General features: G+C 43.0%; 1 protein-coding gene across 3 annotated transcripts in view; it reads left to right on the forward strand.

Annotated features, from left to right (window-relative positions):
• si:dkey-100n23.5 overlaps nucleotides 1-25,678 on the forward strand; it is a 236,372-nt gene that overhangs the window by 127,070 nt on the left and 83,624 nt on the right. For 2 of the 3 annotated variants that reach the window (XM_067992871.1, XM_067992872.1), the window contains exon 7: nucleotides 14,963-15,052. The exons of the other annotated variant lie outside the window; for it this stretch is intronic. In XM_067992871.1, coding sequence (XP_067848972.1) covers nucleotides 14,963-15,052 — 90 coding nt within the window. The remainder of the gene's footprint in view (nucleotides 1-14,962; nucleotides 15,053-25,678) is intronic. 3 annotated transcript variants of the gene reach the window in all.

Below are 25,678 nucleotides of genomic sequence, written 5' to 3' on the forward strand. Positions count from 1 at the left end.
TGCGGCAAAAAACATCTAATCAGGTATTTTCCAAAATATCCCACTTAATTTACCCAATCATAGAGACAACATGTACTGGTCCAGAAGAGACAATGCCTTGTGGACACCCTAATCTCTCCTTATCCTTAGCACAATATTCCTCACTCCCTGCAGTTGATAAATCACCCAAAGGTGACAGGAGTGTTGGCTAGCTTCAGCATTCCAGTATGTCTAGGAGTGGGGATACTGTTATGTTCTTCCCTTAGTTTGCAATAACAATATCCTCATGGCTGTTAATGCTTGCAGCTGCAGTAGCTTAATTTAAAAGCAGTCTATTTGTGAGACGGTAGTTTCAGCTAAAGCTTGACTATTTAACTCTTTCGAGCCTGGTTCCCTATAATACCTCCTTAACCTATATTTCCTTACATTCCCCACCTTGAGGAGGAGGAGCTACCTCCGACTCCTCACTCAATCTTATTTCTTACCTTACCTTGCTGCAACAGGGCTGCTTTCTCTAGGTTGTTAGCATGTCGACCAGTTCTTTAAGCATAAGTTTCAAGGAACACATCCTAATATCAAGAAATCATGCACCTAAAAGATTCTCCAGCTCTCCTTTTACTAATATCCATCTTGTGAATATTTTTGCTAAGTATTATTTCTCCCTAGCCCAATTTCATTGTTAACCGACAGGAACATAACCCTGAATTTTGGAAATCCAAATTACTATGTCCCTCTTCACTTTAATTTCAATCCCTCTGATCGGTACCAGTGTTCACCTCTACTCTGATTGTTTCATTAATTAATCAGTTTCTCTATGGAACATGTGTCAGTGCCGTGCTTAAAAGGTTTTCTCACTCTTCTGAGCCACACTAACGATTTCATGTCGTGCTGTTGTCAAGTAACTGAGCATGTCTAAAACCCATTCTTTAGTGCGTCTTCATCATGCATTTCCACATACTGGTTGCCTCACATGCAACATATCACAGATACTATTAACTTTCTGCTGGCCAGTTTCTTTTTCCTCATGGTATTTCCGAATGTGTTTTCCATGGCACACGTCATGTCCAGTAAGATTCAATTCTGTAAAAGCAACTGCTCTGTTTGAAGAGTGGTTCCAATAGCTCACCAGGCCACAGGCCTTTGTAATCATGTTCTTTATCCTGGTCTCCATTTCCAATTGACGGCAACGTACATTTGTATCTTTCATGCCCACTGTAGCCATTCTTGGTCTTTCAGATTATCTTATCAAAAGATCAGGGGGTGTCTGGAGGTTTTTGCTTATCTCCCCCTGCATGGTCCCGATGTCTTGGGTAGTGGCCAGGCTATTGAATGCAGTTTTCTCATTGTTCAGTATAGGTAATGACACAGATATCTCCACTAGAAAGCTGTCAATTTAATATTCTCAACATAACTTTCCTGACTTTCACTGGATTGTACATTTATACCAGATTGATATCTTTTGATAAATCATGCCCAGGTCCAAAACTTGAGAGAAATTCCCATTTCACTGGATTGTACATTTATACCAGATTGATATCTTTTGATAAATCATGCCCAGGTCCAAGACTTGAGAGAAATTCCCATTTGGTAGTGTAATTTCCCTGTTTCTATCTTATATTCTCAATCACTTCCTCTCATTCAATTTTACACATCCCATTATATTACCATTCATAAGCCCTGGTGGAGCTTTACCGTCCAATACAATATTTACAGTCTGGTCCAGTATCTTAATACATTTTTAAAATTTATTTTACTTAAATTTTTCTTGGATCGCTTTACATTATCCTACTTCGAGAGCAGTATTGTTGCACTGACAGGACTTGTCAACGTATAATTTTATTGCCCCCCAAAATACTTTCTTCCTTGATACAAACATTGGACAGGAACCACTTAGACTCTACTCATTTTATTTTAAAATATAATTTGATTATCCCCTTAAACTGCAGGTAAATTTTCCCTTCCCTTGAACAGCGACTCATATCAATTTATTTTCTCAATTCCAATTTCAGAAACAAATTATGCCCAGTCTTGGTGGTTTTACGGTAGAGAAAGAAGTGCTTGTAATTACTTTTGGCAAAACCTTTTCAAAAGAGGAAAAGCAACTTGCTTTATTCTTAAATATAGAAGAGTTTTGATCATGGCTGATGATTGCTTTTCCTTCTCTATGTAATTTTGAATTTTTGAAATCCATGTCTTAAGTCTTATTCCAAATCGTCACCGCGCTGTGACATTTGATATCTGCCGATGTCTGCAGATAAAGTCTTAAATTCTTAACAACACTGGATCGCTTCCTGCACCAACATTTCTCCAGCAAAGGTTGTTCCGTAACTTTGTGAAGCCACTTGTATGTCAAAGAACTACTCTCAATAATCCTGCACCATCAGCACTCATGCGATCCCGAAAACCATAGTTCCCTGTGTAAAAGAAACACAGAAAATCCATTGTGGCTCTTCTTGAGAGCCCAGGGGGTTAATTTGTCAATTCATGATTTTGTGATTTCATTCTGTTACCATGGGGAAACATCCAATTAAATTATGCCAATTATTTTAAATAAATGCAAAGGTTGTTGCTTGTTGAAATAAAAACAGATGTCGGTGTTCTAGGAAGGGGTTAACTAATTTGCAGAAACAAAACGACGGAGCCAGATATCATCAGACCCACGCAATGTACGTCAGCGTACGTCAACGCAGCTTTCACATAATTTTTTTAAAATAACTTGGGTAGTAGGAAATAGCATTTCCCTTCGTTCATATCAATTTTTTTTAAAGCGTTCTTGAGCCTGGCCTTTTTATCTATAAATATTGCAGATTAAATTCCAATTGTTTGTTAAAGCATTTAGCATTTATTTAAGGTAATTCTTATTCAAGCAGTCATTGGACCAAGCTCTGCCCCCTCTGAATGTATGCGTCCATTCTCTTTTGTGAGTTCTGTGGGGATGATCATTCGGTTCTGATAACTTACCAATTTATCAGCTTCTAGATTTATGTTCTCCCCATTCTTAGGACATCCCTGAGGCCACGGGCCTGTGCCCTGTACAGCAGCCTGCAGCTGCTGGATCCAGGGATCCTTGTTTTGCAAATCTGTCAAACTTAACTGTTCGCAAGCCACTCAGACAGGAGCCATCCGAGGTCATTCGTTAATGAGCAGGGCCCACCATTCGCCACTTTGCTGGACAGCTTTAGCCAATAAATCAGTGTTTCCATAATAAAAACAGAAAATGCTGGAAACACTCAGCAAGTCAGGCTGCATCTGTGGAGAAAGAAACAGAATTAACAGAGTTCTCCACAGATACTGCCTGACTTGCTGAGTATTTCCAGCATTTTCTATTTTTATTTCAGATTTCCAGAATCTGCAGTATTTTGCTTTTGAATCAGCTTTTCCATCTCTGCTGCCCATGATATGTTTTTAGAATGTGCCTTTACTTTTACAATAGCTACCAAATTTGTTCAATTTCTGGACAGTTCCAAAGTTTTTTGTAAGAGGTCAGGGGTGGGTAATGGCTTTCCATCCACTGAGGTGAACCCTCGTTTCTCCCAGGTAGGTAAATAATCAGTCAGTGACAAACAAATAAAATGTCTGTCAGAGAAAGTGTCGGGGCTCATTCCCCAAGATCCATCTGGAGGACATAGGCCATTGTGGCTAATTCAGCCTGCTGTGCTGATCAGCCTCCATTTAAATCTTTGAATGCACCTAACATTAACAACTCAGTGGGAGTGTGGGGGTCATAAGTACGATTTTATCTAATCTGGTGATATAGGCAAATTTGTTATCACGTTTTACCTTGACCTTCCTGTCATTTATAATTCAGCATTACATGCTACTAATTTTCTGGCTCTGTTTGCACCTTCGGTTTGAAGGTAATCTACTGACGCAGCCAAAGTCGCTTCGTTAGCAGTTGTATGAGCGAATTGATTTTCCACCTCTAATTTTTGTTCCATCAACTTTTTGTTGAGGTTGCCCTTGGTTTCCAATTGTTTAAGTTTTATAATTTGCTGTCCTTGCCATAATATGACTATAGTTTTCCAATGTTCCTTTTTCACATGTTTTTCTTGGGTATAATTTTAACCAACTCTGTTCTAGGTTTTCTGCTTTTTCTATCAAAGAGATACGAGATATCCTTTATTTAATTTTTTCTGTTTTTTGGTGACATTTTCTGAGCATAGCCAATCGCAAGATAAAAGGGGTGCTATCACTTTTGCTAACAGCTATCATATTTTAGTACAACCAAGATGATAATTCCAAAATTATCAAAATTGATGCCGTGTACTAGATAACAAGATTCACATTCTTCGATTTACAGTTACACACATTAACTCCTTACATATCAATTCACATTCACCCATGCTCAACACCACTTCAAATACATCCATTCTCATATGTGATAATCTCACTGAGGGGATGCTGAGAGAGTCTTGAACTGGGGGCGTGGTCTCAGGATAAGGGGTTGACCATTTAAGATTGAGACGAGGAGGAATTTCTTCACTCAGAGGGTTGTGAATCTTTGGAATTCTGTACTCCACAGGGCTGTGGATGCTGAGTTGTTGAGTATATTCAAGGCTGAGATAGATAAATTTTTGGACTCTAGGGGAATCGAGGGATATGGGGATCGGGCGGGAAAGTGGAGTTGAGGTCAAAGATCAGCCATGATCTTATTGAATGGCAGAGCAGGCTCGAGGGACCATATGGCCTATTCCTGCTCCTATTTCTCATGTTGTTATGTCCGGAATTTGAGATACTCACATTTTTTTCCATAAGAACCAGAATTTTGCATGAATACAATAAAAATAAGTTTTTCACAATTTAATAGGTTAGTTAACCTCGATATCTCCAATTTTAATTCAGCAATATCAAAATTGAACACAAGACAAAACAGATAAAATTATCAATGTAGTACGTGCTTACTGAAACCCAGTAAATTACATCATTTTTTGTTTCGTTCTTTCTTCAGGCTCGCCTTTCCAAAAACTAGAAAATATTGGAAATAACTGCATTCACAGCTAAACAAAATCTTTGTTACATTACACAAAAGAGGAAAACACATATTAAGCATTAAAAAGGGACGTAGCCCGCAACAGCGAAAAGAAAACACTCATAATGAGGACAGGCTTTTTAAAGAGACAGTGCAGTAAAAACAAAAGAACACATTAGGTGAATGGGCAAAACTGTGGCAAATGGAATTCAATGAAACAGTGGATGTCCAAAGGGACTTAGGGGTTCGGGTACATAGATCATTGAAGTGTCATGAACAGGTGCAGAAAATAATCAATAAGGCTAATGGAATGCTGGCCATTATATCCAGAGGACTAGAGTACAAGGGGGCAGAAGTTATGCTGCAGCTATACAAAACCCTGGTTAGACCGCACCTGGAGTACTGTGAGCAGTTCTGGGCACCACACCTTCGGAAGGACATATTGGCCTTGGAGGGAGTGCAGCGTAGGTTTACTAGAATGATACCCGGGCTTCAAGGGTTAAGTTACGAGGAGAGATTACACAAATCGGGGTTGTATTCTCTAGAGTTTCGAAGGTTAAGGGGTGATCTGATCGAAGTTTATAAGATATTAAGGGGAACAGATAGGATGGATAGAGAGAACCTATTTCCGCTGGTTGGGGATTCTAGGAGTAGGGGGCACAGTCTAAAAATTAGAGCCAGACCTTTCAGGAGTGAGATTAGAAAACATTTCTACACACAAAGGGTGGTAGAAGTTTGGAACTCTCTTCCGAAAACGGCAATTGATACTAGCTCAATTGCTAAATTCAAATGTGAGATAGATAGCTTTTTGGCAACCAAAGGTATTAAGGGATATGGGCCAAAGGCAGGTATATGGAGCTAGATCACAGATCAGCCATGATCTTATCAAATGGCGGAGCAGGCACGAGGGGCTGAATGGCCTACTCCTGTTCCTATGTTCCATTCTGTAGAAACATAGAAAAAGGTATGGCACAGAAGGAGGCCATTCAGCCCATCGTGTCTATGCTGGTTGAAAAAGAGCTATTCACCTTAATCCCACTTTCCAGCACTAGGTCTGTAGTCTTGTAGGTTATGGCACTTCAAGTGAATATCCAAGTACTTTTTTAAATGAGTTGAGGGTTTCTGCCTCTAACACCCTTTCAGGTAGTGAGTTCCAGACCCCTACCACCCTCTGGGTGAAAGAAATTTCCTCAGCTCCCCTCTAATCCTTCTATGATTCACTTTAAATCTATGCCCCCTGGTTATTGACCTCTCTGCTAAGGGAAATAGGTCCTTCCTATCCACTCTGTCTAGGCCCCTCATAATTTTGTACACCTCAATTGAATCATCCCTTAGCCTCCTCTGTTCCAAAGAGAACAACCCCAGCCTATCCACTCTTGCCTCATAGCTAAATTTCTCCAGTCCAGGCAACATCTTTGTAAATCTCCTCCATGCCCTCTCTAGTGCAATTACATCCTTCCTATAATATGGTGACCAGAACTGTACGCAGTACTCAAGCTGTGGCCTAAACAATGTTTTATACAGTTCCAGCATAACCTCCCTGCTCTTATATTCTTTGCTTCGGCTAATAAAGGAAAGTATTCCATCTGCCTTCTTAACCACCTTATCTACCTGTCCTGCTACCTTCAGGGATTTGTGGACAAGGTCCTTCACTTCCTCTACACCGTTCAGTATCCTCCCATTTATTGTGTACTCCCTTGCCATGTTTGTTCTCCCCAAATGCATTACCTCACACTTCTCCATTGAATTCTATTTGCCACTATTCTGCCCACCTGACCAGTCCATTGACATCTTCCTGCAGTCTACAGCTTTCCTCCTCACTATCAACCACATGGCCAATTTTTGTATCATCTGCAAACTTCTTAATCATTCCCTCTACATTTAAGTCCAAATCATTAATATATATCACAAAAAGCAAGGGATCTAGTACAAAGCCCTGCGGAACCCTTGTGACCCTCTCCCTTTCTCCTTCTTGATTCCATCATAAAACCCCATTCTGTAAGAACTCAAAGTCTCAAACTCACAGTCTGTGTCCTCACCAAAGCCTGGTGTGGTGAAACTTAGTCTCCACCTCACACAAAGTCTGACAAGTTCCTATTTTAACTCCTCATCCTCCTGCACAATCTTACCCTTAGTTACTTGACTTTGAATCCATTTGTCACCTTTTGACAAGAGTCTCCTTCAGGACTGGTCAAAAACTACACTAAATCTGTTACATATAATTTCTCTAATTTCTTATCTTGGGCTCTCTCAACATCAGTTGAGCTAGCCATTCTTCCAACACTAAAATGTTAATGAACCGTCATTATACTACTGGTAGGTCACAATGTCCTACACTCCCTGAAGGTTTCCTTCCTTAACTGACCAGGCAATATCAGTCCACGTCAGTCCTAGGATCTTGCTTACACCAAATATGCCAACGGCTATTGTGTCAGTCTCCTGGCTTGGGCTCGCCAATTTGTAGTCAATTTTGACTCTCTGTTCAATGTTTGAGACTGACACCATAATGGTTAATAGCCACATGACTTTATTTAGCACAAGCAAGAATCAATACCTTACAGTATTTAAGCAGTAGTTTACATAGCATAATTGAGAATTATATTACCCCGTTGCCCTGTGGGTAGAAGCCACGACCTCATTCCCGGTTCCTTCATGCACGTACTCTCATTCTTGTTTACCTGCCTGGTACTTTCTTTTCTGTCCTCTACACTTAACAAAGGCTCAGACTCCCCAGTTATACCCCAAAAAAATGGAACTGTGGCAGAATACCCCCTTTAATTTACCCAGTCATATAGACAACATGTACTGGTCCAGAAGAGACAGTGCCTTATGGCCCCCCCCTTATTTCTCCTTATCCTTAGCACAATGTTCCTCAGTCCCTGCAGTGGATAAATCACCCTATAGGCCTCAAAGGTGACAGGAATACTGACTAGCTTCAGCATTCCAGTATGTCCAGGAGTGGGGGTACTGTTATGTTCTTCCCTTAGTTTGCAATAACAATATTCTCATGGCTGTTAATGCTTGCAGCTGCATAGCTTAATTTAAAAGCAGTCTATTTGTGAGACGGTAGTTTCAGCTAAAGCTTGACTATTTAACTCTTTCGAGCCTGGTTCCCCATAATACCTTCTTAACCTATATTTCCTTATATTAATGCATACATGAATAAGGAAGGTTATCATTCCATAAATGTTCAGGTGGTTTATGACCATAGTAATTAAATCCTGCACGATAATGCCTATTATCCAGGGAGCAGTCATGATGCTTTTACCCTGCTGCAGTCCGCTATGCCTGCATTATTTGAAGGTCCTGAGAGAGTGAATGGATGGCTGTTTGCAACCACAGCTGATGACCCCAATTAGAAGCTCCTGCACAACAGCAGAACGCAGGTACAATGAAATTCATGTCAGCACCTGAGCTGTTGTGGAGCACATGATGGGGATGCTGAAGTAACAATTCTATTGTATGGAACATCCAGGCAGAGTGCTGCTGTATACTCCAGTCAAAGTCTCAAAAAAGAAAGAGAAGAGCAACCTGGAGGGAACCAATATGAATGCAGGGCGATTGGCGCAAATCTCTGTGATTGAGCGCTACTTCCAGTAATGAGCACATTTGTTTTTCCAACAAAATCCCACACATTATAGCCCAGCACTTATAACCTTTTTATGGTTCCCCCTTTGACTGTAATTGTGCTAGGGCTACTTGGTGCCATATTCGATTGAATGTGGCTTTGAAGTCTTGAACAGCTACTCTCCCCTCTCCTCTTGTGCCCATGTTGGGATGAAGGCACTGACGAGATCTGAAACTTAGTGGTTTTGACAGAACCCAAACTGAGCATCGGTGAGCGGGTTATTGATGTGTCAGTGTCACTTAATGGCATTATTGCTGACTCCTTCCATCGTTTTACTGTTAATTGGGAGGAGGCTAATAGGGTAGTAATTGCCCTAGTTAGATGTATCCAATTTTTTATGGATAGGACATACCTGGGTAATCTGCCATATTGCTGGGTAGGTGCCAGTGTCATAGCTGGAATTGCTTGGCTACGGGAGCGGCTAGCTGTGTTATGCAAGTCTTCAGTACTACAGCAGGGATGTTGTCAGGGCCCATTGCCTTCGCTGTGTCTAGTGAATCATTGTTCTTTTCAGCTGATCACATAATCTGTTAAATCCATCAGCAATAGATTCCTGTAAGTGGGTACCCACGTTCTGAATGGTATCAGTCACAGCACTTGAAAATTGTTCTGTGCTTTGGGACTCCTCTGCAGGTAGCCATGGAGATACCACTTACTCCATGGTACTGTTCATTTGTGTAAATCCCTTGTGTGACTGCAGTGATGTTGGAGGAGCACTGTTGCACATCCTCCCCCAGCTGCAAGCTGTTTATGGCAGACTCAAGGACGTGGAAAATGCCTTCTGCTTCTACCTTAACTTATGATCGAAAGCAGGTCGAGTCGGATACCAGTCCAACAGATATATGTTGTGGGCACTCGCTATGTCTTTCCAATTCCTCTCCTGCTTCCTCCACTTCTCACTTTTGAATTATAAATCATCCGTTACACCTTCCTCAAACTTACCAGCTACATTCTCTGGGGTGCTGACATCTGTTTTCATCCTTGGGCAGATGGAATACTTGATGCAACCTGCTGTGAACTGCCCGACTTTGTGGTGACTTGCACTGGATATTTCATCTTGGGAAGAACCTATAAGAAGACAAAAGAGAGAATATTTACAATGCACTCCCAAGACAATGCCTTCAAAGAGAGAGTTAAGATCATATGTCATTTTATGTGTCATGCACCTGTTTTGCAAATGTAATCTCAGATTAAGAAACTGGATCACTGAAGGAGGGATCATCATAAATAGAGGATACTTAATGGATGGTGGCACCAACGCCACAAACTCACCATTTAATCCCGTCCACAGATTCATGGCCAAAAAAGGCGAGGGCCAACTCCTCACACTGAGTAAACTGCTTCAGCATGGCTGGTCCCTTGCCTGTCTTTGTGCTCTCTCTGTACTTGGGCACTGCCTTGGCTTGTAAGCAAAACACATTCAGGAAGATGTTAGCAACTGCATAAGCTCCCCCCAAGAAGCACACCTGTAGCCAGACCACCTTCCTCCCTCCCTGGGCAAGGCCATTGCAAAGTAACTTTTTGTGAGTTTAATTTTGAACTGCTGTGTGCAAGATATTACTGTGCCCCACAGCAATTGTGCCCTACAGCTTCTGTTGTAGAAAAAAATGAAGGAATGTTGCGAACGGCTTTACATGCTACTATCCTCAGGGTGTGAGAGGTGAACATTTACATTGTGTCCATCCCATCTATGGCTAAATAGTAAGCTTGTGTACAAAGGTGGATAGCTTTGTAATTTCCCTGATGCTACTGAATTTATTTTGTTTTTTCTCCCAGTATGACAGACCTGGGAGATTGCATTCACTTGTACAGCTATATCCACCTATGCAACTTGGATCTGTGACTTAATAGACTGTGACCTTCAGCATTAGAAAGTCCCAACCTCTTTCACTGCATTTCCTGTAGCATGACCTCTAAAGAGTCATTACTAAATGAGTGGGTTTTACATACAGTCTTCATTGCCCACACTTCTCCAAGTCTATACTTTCATACTTCAGTGAAAAGCTGAGAAAAAGCAGCAGCCCTTTAAGAGCTACTGGGTCAAGTAAATTTGTAACTCAGCCAACCAAAATGTAGGCCTAACTCCAGAGTATGTTCGCGGGGAGCTTTCCATGGTTGGTGCGGGTGTGCCACAGGCAAAAACAGAGGCCTGATTTTGCCATTCTCGCAGAATTGGGGTGTATATGATCAGCTGACTGTGGAAATAAAATTATATTGCAAAGACCTCCATAAACGTTCACTAGATGTGAAGAACCGCAGCTTCCCGCCGTGGTACAAGTTATACTATGGAATACAAAACATTTTCCTAGGATGGAGAAAACAATCCCCAATACACTTTTGTGTTCCTTTTGAGGTTCTTCCACTGTTCTTATCCTCCTCCAGCAGGGAGGGTGGGACGGCTTGCATTGTAGATCTCTTCTCGGTGATCACCTGTACCTCTCTAATCAGCCTATAGAAACAAAATCTTTTTGGACTAACCCTTGCAGTCATTCCTTTCTCCTGGTGTGAGACATATTTTTCCATAGTTGCTTTCTAACTCAGACAGAATTTAGCAAATGAGGGTGAGTGAGTTTTTGTCACGTGATGATAGGGCATCTTTACTTTGCTTTAACAATATTATAGCTGATGTCATTTGTAATTGTATTGTTATCTGTGCACCCAGCCTCGTATCTGAAGTGTACGTACACTGTATGTGTTTGGTAAAGCATTTCACATGCTGCTTCCTGCTAGTACCTTTGAATTGTGACCCTGAAATTTGGGGGTGGAATATTCTGATTGTGAAAAACATCCATTTAATACTTAGTAAACTACAAGATTTTGATATATTCCTACAACTGATGGCCTGCCACGTTAGGATTACTGCATTCATATGTCTAATAAAGCATTAGGCTTATTGTGTGTAAACATCCTATAGTTAATATAGAATAGAACTTTTTTGTTGGTCTTTTATGGGATTTTCTTCCAAGTACAGTGAGAAAAATGTTTTCCTCACCTCACTGGTTAAGAAGAATGACTTGGTGAATACCAGAATATTCTTGCATCTCTCACCTGTGGTCACAAGTTCAAATCCCCGTACTATATCTACTATAACCTTATTGGTATGTATGCTATGTCATCTGTTCTCCACAGGCTACTAGAAGTGGTGATCTTGCCTAAAGGAAGAACCTCCGTTGCTCTGTGTTCTCCAACAGGAAAACACCTCCAGTTACTGCGCTCTGTCTTTAGAACTATGGATGATGTTACTGATCCATTAATTTACTATTACCTCTCAGCTTAAAATTTGTGACCATATAGACAAATGCACAACAAACTTTCTCAAACTGGAAAAGCAAATAAAATATCAATTTAAAAATGATGTTCTAAACAAAATAATTTTTGGAAAACTAATTATTTGAAATAAACATCTTGTGTCATTAAAGACTATTTTTAAAGTTGTTTTCCAGTATATTTTTCTCCAATTTTCACAATTCATCTGCAGACTATTTAGAAGTGATTAACTTCAAAAATGTATATTGATAGAATAAAAAACCTATGGGGGAAAAATTCATTAAGGGTCGTTTTTGGGCGGGTGTAGCATGATGCGCTAGTACCCCGTGCCCGATGAACCCTATGCAGGCAGCACGTGAACTTTGTGCTGCCTGCTAATTGTCATAATATCTCCGTGCAGCTAGTGCTACCCGCGCTGCTGAGAGGCAGCACGAGCCGAATGAGGAAGTTGGAAATGGGGCGTGTACAGCGCACGTCATCAGCAGCCTGCACCTCTTAAAGATGAAGGTGCACATTTCAAATGACAGGTACACAGCTTACTTGCAGGAAGGAAAGATGGCCATGAGGATAGCAGGACTGGCACAAGAGAGGGCTCCATGCTTCTCTGATGATGCTCTGTAGGCCCTGGTGGAAGGCGTGGATGAAAGGAGGGCCAACATGTACCTGCAGAGTGGCCGGAGACCCTCCAGGCTGCAGCTCCACAGGCATTGGAAGGCTGTGGCGCAGGAAGTAAACACCAGGAGCATTGCACCATGCACGTAGATGCAGTGCTAAAAGAAGTTCAATGATTTGACACGAGTAGTCAAGGTGAGTGAATGCAAGTGTCAAGTGCCACATCCTACCAACTGCACCACTGCTCCACGCATCACACTCCCTATCACCCACCCACCAACAAACACTGCCCAATGCTGCACTCGGCACACTGCATTTCACCCGCACATAGTACCACACTTGCAGGCCACACAACCACCACTCTCAAGTCACACAAACTAGCAGCTATTTTACCCCGACAGGCACATCAACCACACACCTTGCAGGAGACTCACTGACACACTGTCCTCTGTCTTGCAGGAGAAGGTGATGCATAACAGCCGGCAGCAGGAGAGACCTGAGGGTGGACAGGCATGTTTGCACGTCCTCATCCCCCTACAGGAGACAGTGCTTAGGATCATTGGGCGGACCGTCGCTGCAGTCGTCACAACATGCCGCGCTGGAGGTTCCAATGAAGGGAGTCTCTGCATATCTAATGCTCCTTCTCCTTTTCCACATCTCCCTCCTCCCATTATCTTTTCTGACTCATGTGCTGCACATGCTGTCAGCACGCATGTCTTACTTGCTCCTCTTCCCACTCCACAACCCAACCTGTTTCCCTTTGTCATTGCAGATACCCAAGAACACGTGGCAGCAGCATCTGAAGAGGGGGAGGAGGAAGAGGAGGAGAAGGGGGACACTGAAGCCACATCGTCACTCGATCTGACACTTGCTTCCACCAGCTCAGAGATTGAGGCCTATGGTGTGCTCCACGATGTTGCATGTAGCAGCATGGATCTCATTATAGGCCTACTGTGCACGTGTGTGTGAGTTCCTGACCGGTGTCATGAGCCACAGCGTGAGGGGATAGCCCTTGTCGTCCAGTAGCCAGCCTTTGACTTGCCGAGTCGGGTGAAAGATAGCTGGCACGTTGGACTGCCGCACAAAGAAGGCGTCGTGACTGCTTCCAAGGTAGCGGGCATCGATCTCCATGATTCGATGCGTGTGGTCGCACATCAGCTGCACATTGAGGGAGTGGAAGCCCTGTCGGTTGACGAAGACGGCTGAGTTGATGTGCGGGGCACGCAGAGCAATGTGCATGCAGTCAATGGCACCCTGCACCGTGGGGAAGCCAGCAGTGCGGGCAACCCCCCGTGCTTGCTCATTCTGCTTGTCTCTGTTGAGAGGGAAGGTGATGAACCTGTTCCTCATCTGGTACAGTGCGTCTGTGACCTCCCTTATGCATCAGTGCACTGCATACTGCGAGATGTTGCACATGTCGCCAGCAAAGGCCTGCAATGCTCCCGAGCCGTAGAAATTCAGCGCCATGGTGACCTTCACAGCCACAGGCAATGCTGTCCTTGCCCTGCTCTGAGGCTGTCGTTGTGGCTGCACCAGTTGACAGATCTCGGTCACGGCCTCCTTGGTGAACCTCAGGCGTCGGATGCAATCCTCCTCGGTCATGTTGAGGTAAGAGAATTGGCCCCAGAAGGCCCTCATTGGGTAGGGCCTCCTGCTCAGTGCCCTGCACCTCCTCATCCTCCAACTCCTCGCAGCTTGACCTGCTGGGCGTGGCCTCTCTGCATGCTCCCAGTCATGCTCAATGCCCAGCAGGAGTCCTAGTGGACCGCCCATGGTTGGCAGGAATGTTGTTCAACCACGGTTGTAACTTTCCGACCCGTAAGGCAGTACCTGCCAAACCACTCTCAAATGTAGTCTAGGAACTCTCAGTAAGAATAGGGAGCTTCAAAAAACACTTCCTACTCCTCCAGAAGCAATAATGCAGCAACTAACCTGCAACACTTGCATGGCCCCTTTAAATAGCGCTGGTGGGGAGTCCTTCAGGCACTGTAAGACACGTTCAGATGGTCGGGGTTAAGACTGTGCGTTGAGTTGAGCTATAAGGTCGAAAATGGTGTCTATCACTTTAAATCAGCATTGCACACTGATTGCACGCATTTTCTCCCTACTTTACATGCTTCCAGCGTTCAGTATTTGCGCATGCGCTAACTCCTATACCAAGATGGCCTCCGGCGCACGTCACACTGGAAACGTGCGTGCGCATCCAAGACTCCATCTTGGATGTCAGAGAAGCCATGTAGCACCGAAACAACGGGCGCTACACGGCCCAATTTAGCGCCCTATGGCTCCAAAATTGTGAGACTCTGCCCCGGACAGAAAATTGAATGCACTGTTAATCAGGTGCACCCGATTTTCAAATTTCATCCCATCAAGCAATGCTTTGCTCTAGGAGTGAGTCTTACAATTTCGGAGCTTTTATGTTAACATTTTAAATATTTATAGCAGTTTATCTTATCCGTTCAGAATTAAGTATGACTGTTCTTTATTTCTTGCATTATCTCTTGCAGTGCATATTATGTTGCAGCCTGGGGCGTGCCATTCATTCTATCCTGTCTTCCGCTCTTTGGAGATTACTATGGCCCTGCTGGAGCATGGTGGTAAGAACCTGACTGTGCCAATAGATAATGCAAATTGTGTGTAGAGGAGGTCAGCTGTCTTTTGCCACTTTGTTGGCAAAAGGAAAATTCATTCATTCAACAAGAAAATAGTTTTAGAGATTGGGGTATAATTTAAATTGTAAATTTATATTTAATCCTTATTTGTGGAGCCTTTAGAAAGGAAACATAAGAGTTAGAGAATCTGTATCTAAATAAATCTGTTATAAAAAAAATGACAAGATGAAGGAGATTTTTTGTCAGTTCAGAGGAGACAGGTTGTTGTAAAAGAAGAACTTTGTTTTTTGGAGGCTTTCTCCCACTTTTCTCCCTTCCTGTGCTGAAGGCAATGAATCATCTTGAGTTCATGGTTTTGTAGATCCCTCGAGTTTTTCTGTGGTAAAAATTACTATATACTATAGCATTGAGTCACACATACCAATAATGTTCCATGTTCAAACACCATGTGCTCAGCAGCATAAATCAGTTTGAGGGGAGGCAACAAAAGTAAAGCCACAATAAGGTCTCTCCAGGATATAGAGCACAAAAATCGATGAGTGTTTCTGCTGTTGATAGGCACATTGTAACACACATACATATGAAACATGTGATAACTGCTTTTTTCACAAGAGGCAACACTTTCATCACATTTCCTTTAAAAACAAGGAATCAGCTGGACGGAATGTACAGCTTCCATCAAAACTTTGCACATGGTACCCTGATACCAGCAAACATCTTCTTCTTTGTCAGGTAGGCAAAACCTAATTGATTGCATTTATTTGATCGGTGACCTCCCTTAATGTAGCTGGCAGCTGTGGCTTTACTGGAGGATGGCCTTCAATCGCAAACAGGGCCACTCTCCTTTGGACCACCTGCTACAGCAGGACCTCCGACTCTTCAATGTTGTCTGCATGTCTCAGCTGCGCTATTATGAACAATTAGCCCACTTTTCTGTTACTGCCACAATTTCCCCTTTTATTGTAACCAGCAATCCTGTAAGAGGTAATCTCTCACCAGATTTTGTGCTTTCCATCCAAGTATGCTACAGACCAAGCTCTTTAGGCAGGCTTTAACCTGTGCCAATAGTTATTCAAATTAGAGGGAGGTACTCCCATTGCAAAGTCCAGTGCAGCCAGCACTATCAATGCAAGTATGCTCATGCCGTGGATATGTCCAGCCCTATCTTTCCCAGCACCACAGAATTGGAGTCATGGTGTGGATCCAACTGGTGAATTTAGGACTGATGTCAGCAGGCACATAGGAGCAACACCACCTGCACGTTCCCCTCCAAGTCACATACCATCCCGACTTGGAAATATATTGCAGTTCCTTCATCGTCGCTGGGTCAAAATCCTGGAACTCCCTTCCTAACAGCACTGTGGGAGAACCTTCACCACACGGACTGCAGCAGTTCAAGAAGGCGGCTCACCACCACCTTCTCAAGGGCAATTAGGGATGGGCAATAAATGCCGGCCTCGCCAGCGACGCCCACATCCCATGAACGAATAAAAAAAAATTCTTCCATAAAGAATTATCACCATTCGTTGTAGATGTCTGGACAAGGTAGGGGCAAAAATCTTAAGAGTCATTCCAAAACGAGTTAACAGGGAACTGTAGGTTTTTCTTTTTGAATGGATGAATTAAACCAAACTATGGATGAATTAAACTAAACTAAACTGGAAGGCCTTCTTCATCTGGATTTATCTTGTGATTTGGGTGGGGTTGTGAAACACATAGCATAGTTGCTATATTGTAATTATTTCAGAAATTTAGTGTATCAAAATCATTTAGAATAAGGTGTTCCTTCCCAATACTATTTGTCTGGCTCCATAAGGTAGGTGTTGAGCAATCATGTGATGGGATGGGCATGCCTCAAACAATTAGTGTGTTATCATCTTTTATCTAGAATGTTGCAATGGAATGTGGTAACACTGGTTGATCATCCTCCTACAGCTAGTTGTGTTACATTGTTGTACATTATCTCTACTGTTTCAATTACTTTTTAAAAAATCAGTCATTTTTTTGTGTCTCATCTATTTTGTAAGTTCCATTTTAAGATCCACTTATCCTATGCACATTCCTTGGTGAGATGGGAAGGAGATCTGTTCTGAGGAATTTTCCAATGCTATTGTAAGGTGCTTACTAGGAAATGTGCATTGGTATGTGCGAGTTCACTCACTTTCAATTATCTCTCCAATCTTCCTTTACAATTGTATAGAATCAACAATACATGGGGAAGTTTTAAAGGAGAATAATTTTGTGCATTGTACCAATATTTAAGGCAGTGACAGAGATTGATTCCCAATCTTTGATGAAGTTTGCATCAAAGCACCTCCCAGATGTTTGCCTTTTTGATTTCAGCTAAATTTCTGCATTATGCCTTGGAAGATGGGCAAGATTACCCAAACACATCCCTCCCTTAGTCAGAATTCTGTTTGTTTTTGTAAAAGGAAGTGGGGAATTCATAATACTTGGAAAAAGTGAACAATTTTGCCCAAAAATATTAATGGTTTTATAAGCCATTAGGAGTAGCCATAGCTGTAATCTAATAGCATATGCCAGATCCACACCTCTCAAACTGCAGTCTGTTAAATGGATGAAATTCAGGTTGATAGGAACATGCTTTTTGTAAAACTTGCTGATTTACCAACTTGCACACCATTGCTATTTTACTCAGCAATGATGTGGAGATGCCGGTGATGGACTGGGGTTGACAATTGTAAACAATTTTACAACACCAAGTTATAGTCCAGCAATTTTATTTTAAATTCACAAGCTTTCGGAGGCTACCTCCTTCCTCAGGTGAACGATGTGGACATCGTTCACCTGAGGAAGGAGGTAGCCTCCGAAAGCTTGTGAATTTAAAATAAAATTGCTGGACTATAACTTGGTGTTGTAAAATTGTTTACAATTACTCAGCAATGTTCAATGTCAAGACACCCTGATTAAATGAGACAGTTGAGAAGTATGGTCCGATCTATTACATATGGCAGAGCAACAACATAAAATTTCACATGCTTATCACATTTTTGAATGTGAAGTCCTGAAAGACTGTTTTCAGTTTTCAAAAAAACAAGCTTTTCTTTTGTGCAACTTATTCAAAACTGATTTCTTTGAATTTCTGAAGAAAACTGTGGTAAAGTAGAATTGGAGAATTAAAGTCCATTTGATTTATAACAATCTTAGAATAAACATCATTGCATGTGGTGACAAAATGCAGTGCTTTTCCATGGCATATTATTTTTTGTTTTAACAGGATTAAAACCAGGTTCACTTAAAGATAATGATCGAGTCTATTTGATCCACAATGGCCCAGCAATGGATGGTTTGTCTGTTGTAGGTGTCACGGATATATGAATATCCTAATTCTTTAAATTGTAACCCTATTTACCTGCTTGCTTTATTCGTTGAATTCAGAGGGGTTAGTCCAGATCAGTTACCCTCTCCCACCACCGCCATTCCCACTGGTGCAGACACCATCTTAAGCTCCCTTAAATCAGAGGGTTGTAATCTCTGGCACACCTGGTGCATAGCTGGTCTAGTCGATCGCCCCCAAATTTGGCTTGAACATTATCATGCCTCGTTCTCCTTAGCCTAATCTTCCTCCCACTCCAGAATCATTCAGAAGCCAAGAACAACCCAAAGGTTCTTTTCTCCATGACCATCTGCCTTCTCAAACCTGTTTCCCCTCCACCCTTGACTGCAATACCAACTGCGAAGAATTCATGGATTTCTTTGTCTTAAGATTGAGACCGTCTGTGCTGCTACCTTTACTTCTACCTCCCTTCCTCTCCCTAGTTTCCTACCAAGTCTGGAATCGATACCCCCCATCACACTATAGTTTATTTCCCATCTTTTCCCCCACTCCCAACAGCATCTCTAATCTCATCTTGTCTATGAGACACACTTCCTACTCCCTTAATTCCTAATCCCTTAACCGTTCCTGGCTCCTATCCGAACTGACATTGTTAATGGCTCTCTTTGCTTAGGCTTTCCCTCTCCCTTTGAAAACTGCTATCACCACCCACTCCTCAAAATACCCAGTCTGTCCTTTCTAATAACTGCGCCATCAATAACTTCCCTTTCCTCTTCTATATCCTTGAATGTATTGTCTCCTCCCAGCACTGTACCCATATCCCCCAAAACTCTGTTTGAATCCCATAATTTCGGCTTCTGCCCTGCTTACAGCACAAAGTCCACCCTGGTCAGAGTCACGAATAGTGCGCTCTGTTACCTCGACTGTGATAAGCTATTTGTCCATATCTTCCTCAGCCTCTCCATGGTGTTTGATATGATCAACCATGCCATCCTTTTCCATCGCCATTCCTCCATTGTCCAGCTCCATGAGACTGCCTTTACATGATTCCACTCCTACCTGCCCAAATGCAGCCAGTACATCTCCCGCAATGACTTCTCTTCCCGCCCTCACACAGTCTCCAAAGGATCTATCCCTGGCTTCCTTCTCTTCCTCATCTCCATTGTGCCTCTTGATGATATCACGCACATGCATGGTGTCAGCTTCCACACGTATGCCGATCATACCCAACTCTACCTCTCCAACAAAATCAGCATTTTTAGCCCCTGTCATAAACTCTGCTTGCTTGGCACTGTCTCCACCCTTCTGTCCAGCATTTTGTCAGGTTGAACCAGATTGAACAAAACTTTCTGTGCTTCAAACTGAGCTGCAAACCCCACAATCATCACCAGCATCACTTTGTTCTACCTCTGCAATATTGCCCAGCTCTGCCACTTCCTTAGCCCTGCTGATGCTGAAATCCTTGCACACACTTTTGTTACCTCTAGACTCGATTTCTTCAATGTCCTCCTTGCAGGTCTCCCATCTTCCATCATCCATGAATCCAGCGAGTCACAAGAACAGGGCTCACATAGGGTTAAAATGGCAGCATTTTGTCTTTTGTAACACCTTTCCAATCCAGTATGAAAAAAATCAGCTTTTTTCAATATAGGATCGACAATGGGGGTCAGCCTTGCTTTGATTTATTGATCTGAGCTAAACTTGAGCTCCCTCGTCTTTTGCCTAACATTTTCCTGAAACATTATACTGGATGTGTCAGATGGTATCAAATTGCAGTATGACACTTGCACTGCATGCTGTACTGCAAGAGAGAAACCCATTTGGGATTTGAATCGGACTGCTAGCATGAGCTTGATTTAAATCAATTTCCTTCGCAACTGGTTTAAAATTACCATCAGGAGCTAGATAATTTATACTGAGCTGGAACCATTGCAGCAAATTAATTGGCATAATTTACATGCTACATCTTGATGCACAGCAGCAAAAAAATTACAAACCCCTGGTCACATTTGAATGTTTAACACGGTACAAAGGGTCCTTTTTTTCCTTTTGTTTCTTCACTCAGGACACACAAAACAGCACGTTAAACATGGACCTAATTTGTAAACTTCTGTTCTCTTTATTAGAAGATAAAATATACCAACTTCACAGAGGCACACAGAGAAAATATAGCTAGATGTTCTACTCATTGACTATGAATAAGTGGAAACTCAAACTCATAGTACCCATATATCGCTGCTGCTTCGTCACGATATCCACTGACTGAAACTAAATGCTTTATCCCTCCTCCAATGCGTCTCCTTCATCATCCAACTTTTTGGGACTACCCTAGCACAGTTCCATTCCTCCATATCCGAACATAGTCAGCATATCTTCACCAAGGGCTTCTCCAGCCACCCCGCCCGGGAGTCCCCAACGAATTATCCTTGGTTCTCTCCTTCTCTTCATCCACATACTGCACTTGGTGACATCAACTGCAGGCATGGGTCGGCTTTCACATGTATGTCGATGACACTTAGCTATACCTTTCCTCCACCTTCCTTGATCCCTTTACTGTCTCTGTGGTGTCGGCCTGTTTAGGTGCGATTTTAACCCAGACCACGGATCGGAATGGTGCATGGGGGCTGGGACGAAAATTGCATCTAGGCACTTACCATACCATACTGTTCCTGCCGCCACCTTAACTGATTTTTCAGATTTTGGACAGGTGCCTCCCAGGCAATGGGGACTTCATTAACATTGAAAAGTCATGCTCCAATGATGTCATTGGGATCCCAACACGATTTTAACTGAAAATCGCAGAAGCCCTGCCCAGTTCTGGACCCAGGATTGGTGGGCGAGAGCTACTGATGATGTATAAAAAGGAGCTGTCAGCTGCAGCTCACTGGATCAGAGGATCATTTGATCTTGGGTTTGCCAGGAGAGTTTCCAGCTTCCAGACCTCTACTTTCAATCTCTTTTTTTTTGCAGTACCACCCTTAGTAAGCTTTCCGTCCTTATTATTGGTGCAACCATTGATACTTTATTCTGGATGGAGGAAGAATTGGAGGAGGAGCAGCAGTCGCTTCAGAAACCACTACCAGCTGCACCTGGGCTTCCCAAAAGACAGCAAGTCAGGGGCGGGGTGCTCGCATACCCAGCACACGGGGTCTGTAGGCCAAGAGTCACCTCCTTGCATTTCTCCAGGCAGGCTGTTGTCGACCTCTGCAGCATCCTGCGATTGGACCTGCTGCCTGATGCACCAGAGGTCATACCATGCCAGTGGCCCTCAAAGTCAACACAGCCCTGAATTTCTTTGCCACTGGATCCTTTTAGGCTGCTATAGAGGACATCAGCCTCATGTCACAGCCTGCAGTACACAGCTGCATTAAGCAGGTTGCCATCGTCCTGTTCGCCAGGGTGGAGCAGTACTTTACATTCCCCTTTGACCTCAGAGGGAGAGAGCTCAGGGCTTTTCAGCAGTGACTGGCTTCCGCCACGTGCAGGGCATCATTCACAGAATCATGAAACCTTACAGCACAGAAGAAAGCCGTTCGGCCCACCATTCCTGTGCTGGCTATTTGAAAGAGCTATTCAATTAGTCCCATTCTCCTGTTCTTTCCCCAAGGTCCTACAAATTTTTCCTTTTCAAGTATTTATCCAATTCCATTTTGAAAGTTACTATTGAATCTGCTTCCACCACCCTTTCAGGCAGTGCATAACAATTCTCTGCATAAAAAAAATTCACCTCATCTCCTCTCTGGTCCTTATGCCATTTATCTTAAATGTGCGCCCTCTGGTTCCCGACCCACCCACCAGTGGAAACAGTTTCTCCTTATTTACTCGATCAAAATCCTTCATAATTTTGAACACCTCTAGTAAATCTCCCCTTAACCTTCTCTGGTCTAAGGAGAACAATCCCAGCTTCTCTAGTCTCTCTTCATTCATGGTATCATTCTGGTAAATCTCCTCTGCACCCTCTCTAAGGCCTTGACATCCTTCCCAAAGTGTGGTGCCCAGAATTGGACACAATACTCTAGCTGAGGCCTAACCAGTGAGGTTTAGCATAACTTTCTTGCTTTTGTACTCTACAGCTCTATTTATAAAGCCAAGGATCCCATATGCTTTTTAACAGCTTTACCATGTACGCACGTTCCCCTTCAAATCACACACCATCCTGACTTAGAAATAGGAACATAGGAACAGGAGTAGGCCATTCAACCCCTCGTGCCTGCTCCGACATTTGATAAGATCATGGCTGATCTGTGATCTAACTCCATATACCCGCCTTTGGTTGCCAAAAAGCTATCTATCTTACATTTAAATTTAGCAATTGAGCTAGTATCAATTGCCGTTTGCAGAAGAGAGTTCCAAACTTCTACCACCCTTTGTGTGTAGAAATGTTTTCTAATCTCCCTCCTGAAAGGTCTGGCTCTAATTTTTAGACTGTGCCCCCTACTCCTAGAATCCCCAACCAGCGGAAATAGTTTCTCTCTATCCACCCTATCTGTTCCCCTTAATATCTTACATAATATATCGCCGTTCCTTCATCGTTGCTGGGTCAAAATCCTGGAACTCCCTACCTAACAACATTGTGGGAGAATCTTCACCACACAGACTGCAGCGGTTCAAGAAGGCAGCTCACCACCACCTTCTCAAGGGCAATTAGGGATGTGCAAAAAAGCTGGCCTTGCCAGCGACACCCACATCCCATGAACGAATAAAAAAATACCAACTTCTTCTGCAACCTTCAAAGATTTGTGTGTGTGAACCCCCAAGTGTGTCTGTTCCTGCACCCCCTTTTAAAATTATACCATTTAGTTTATATTGCCCCTCCTCATTCTTCTTCCCAAAATGCATCACTTCCACTTCTCTGCATTAAATTTCATCTGCCGCTTGTCTGCCCATCTCACCAGTCTGTCTATGTCCTCCTGAAGTCCGCTATCCTCCTCATTGTTTACTACATTTCCAAGCTTTATGTCATCTGCAAACGTTGAAATTATGCCCCCTAGGCCTAAGTCCAGGTCATTAATATATATCAAAAAGAACAGTGGTCTTAATACCAACCCCTTGGGGACACCACTGTATACTTCCCTCCAATCTGAAAAACAACTGTTCACTACTACTCTCTGCTTTCTGTCCCCTAGCCAATTTTGTATCCACGCTGCCACTGTCCCTTTAATCCCATGGGCTTCAATTTTGGTAAAAGTCTATTATATGGCACTTTATCAAATGCCTTTTGAAAGTCCATATGCACATCAACTGCACTACCTTTATCAACCCTCTCCATTATTTCATCGACGAACTCAATCAAATATGTTACACAGGACTTGCCTTTAACAAATCCGTGTTGGCTGCCATTAATTAACACATGTTTTTCCATGTGAAAATTAATTTTGTCCCGAATTATGGTCCCTAGAAGTTCCCCGACCACTGATGTTAGGCTGACTGGCCTGTAGTTCCCAGGTTTATCCCTCTCCCCCTTTTTGAACAGGGGTGTAACATTTGCAACCCTCTAGTCCTCTGGGACCACTCCCATATCCAAGGAGGATTGATAAGTTGTGGCCAGAGCCTCCACTATTTTCACCCTTACTCCCCTCAGCAACCTAGGATGCATCCTGGGTGACTTTTTGATCTTGAGTACTGTCAACCTTTTAAGTACCATCTCTTTATCTGATCCAATTTCTCTACCCCGATTCCTCTATTGTGGCAACTTCCTCTTTTGTGAAGATGCAAAATACTCATTTAATACCTCAGCCATACCTTCTGCCTCCACAATAAAATTTACTTTTTGGTCCTTAATCAGCCTCACCCTTCCTTTGACCATCCTTTTACTCTTTATACTTTTATATAAGACTTTAGCGTTCCCTTTTATGTCACCCGCTAATCTTTTCTCGTACACTCTCTTTGACCTTCGTATTTCCTTTTTCAGTTCTCCTCTGCACTTTCTGTATTCTGTTAGATTCTCTACTGTATTATAAACCTGACATTTATCATAAACCTCATTTTTCTGTTTCATTTTAATCAAAATTTCTTTAGTCATCCAGGGAGCTCTAGCTATGGATGCTGTTCCTTTGCCCCTCCTGGGAACATGTTTATTCTGTACCTGAACTATATCCTCCTTGAAGGCCACCCATTGCTTATTTACTGTTTTACCTGCCAATCTTTATTTCCAGTCCACCTGGGCTGCATTGACTGCACACATGTTTCCATCAGGGCACTGGAACACCAGCCAGCAACATTCGTGACTCGAAAAGGACAGCACTCCATCAATGTGCAGCTAGAAACACCTTGGCACGCCTTCCAGTACCTCGTATAACTGCATGTGTGAGGTCAGCAGTTTTCTTCTCATGGCTGGGCCCATGAAGAACTCATCTCTGTCCCGTTAACTCATCTGTGTCCTCAAAAGGTCTTCCACAGTTATACAATGAATATTGCAGGGACGGTATGCAACCTTGCTTTAAGAGGTGCCTCCCCGCTTTAAGTAGGCCTCGGGAGTCATGCCAGAAATTGTGTGTATCGTGTGGGCAGGCTGTCCAATTTGTAATGTGATCGGGTGAGTAGCCTGTCAATCTTATTAAAATGAGGCATGTGAGTTAAAATTGCCCAGTCCTCACACCGGAAACATCATGGGGGCTTAGCCCTCCCCTCACCCCCCCCCCCCCCGCCCCCCCATGCGCATGCCCGATTCCTGCACTGGATTAAAATCGGGGCTCTTGTCTAACATTGATAAGTCGCAGCGTACTCCAGCTCACCATCAGGAAGATCGAAACTATTGTCTTCAGCCCCTGCCACAATCTACACTCTCTTGTCACCAATTTGTTCCCCCTCGCTGCTCGTTGTCTCAGTCTGAATCAGACCATTTTCAGCCTTAATGCCCTGTTTGAACCTGATCTTAGTTTTAGACCCATTACTTTCTCCAACAAAAAGACCATTTACCTCTACAACACTGTCCACCTCTGCCCCTTCCTCAACTCCTTCATTACTGAAATCCTCATATGAACCATTCACACCTCTTGAGTGGAGTACTACACCTTGCTGGCCTCCTTTTCTCCACCCTACATAATCTCTACCACATGCATCCTGTCCCACACTTAAGTCCTGCTTGCCAATCACTCCTGTCCAAGCTGACTTACATTGGCTCCCCATTCCTCAATGCATTAAGTTTTAAAATTCTCCTTGTCTTTAAATACCTTCCTGCCTTTATCCCATCATTGATGGCAGAAGCTTCAGCTGCCTGGGTCCAGCCCACTGTAATTCCACCTCTCTCGCCTCCTTTCTTTAGTACAGCACTCTGTCAGAGGAGCTGCTTTTCAGATGAGACATTAAACAGA

This window comes from Heptranchias perlo, chromosome 11 (genome assembly GCF_035084215.1).
Source record: "Heptranchias perlo isolate sHepPer1 chromosome 11, sHepPer1.hap1, whole genome shotgun sequence".
Lineage (NCBI taxonomy): Eukaryota > Metazoa > Chordata > Chondrichthyes > Hexanchiformes > Hexanchidae > Heptranchias > Heptranchias perlo.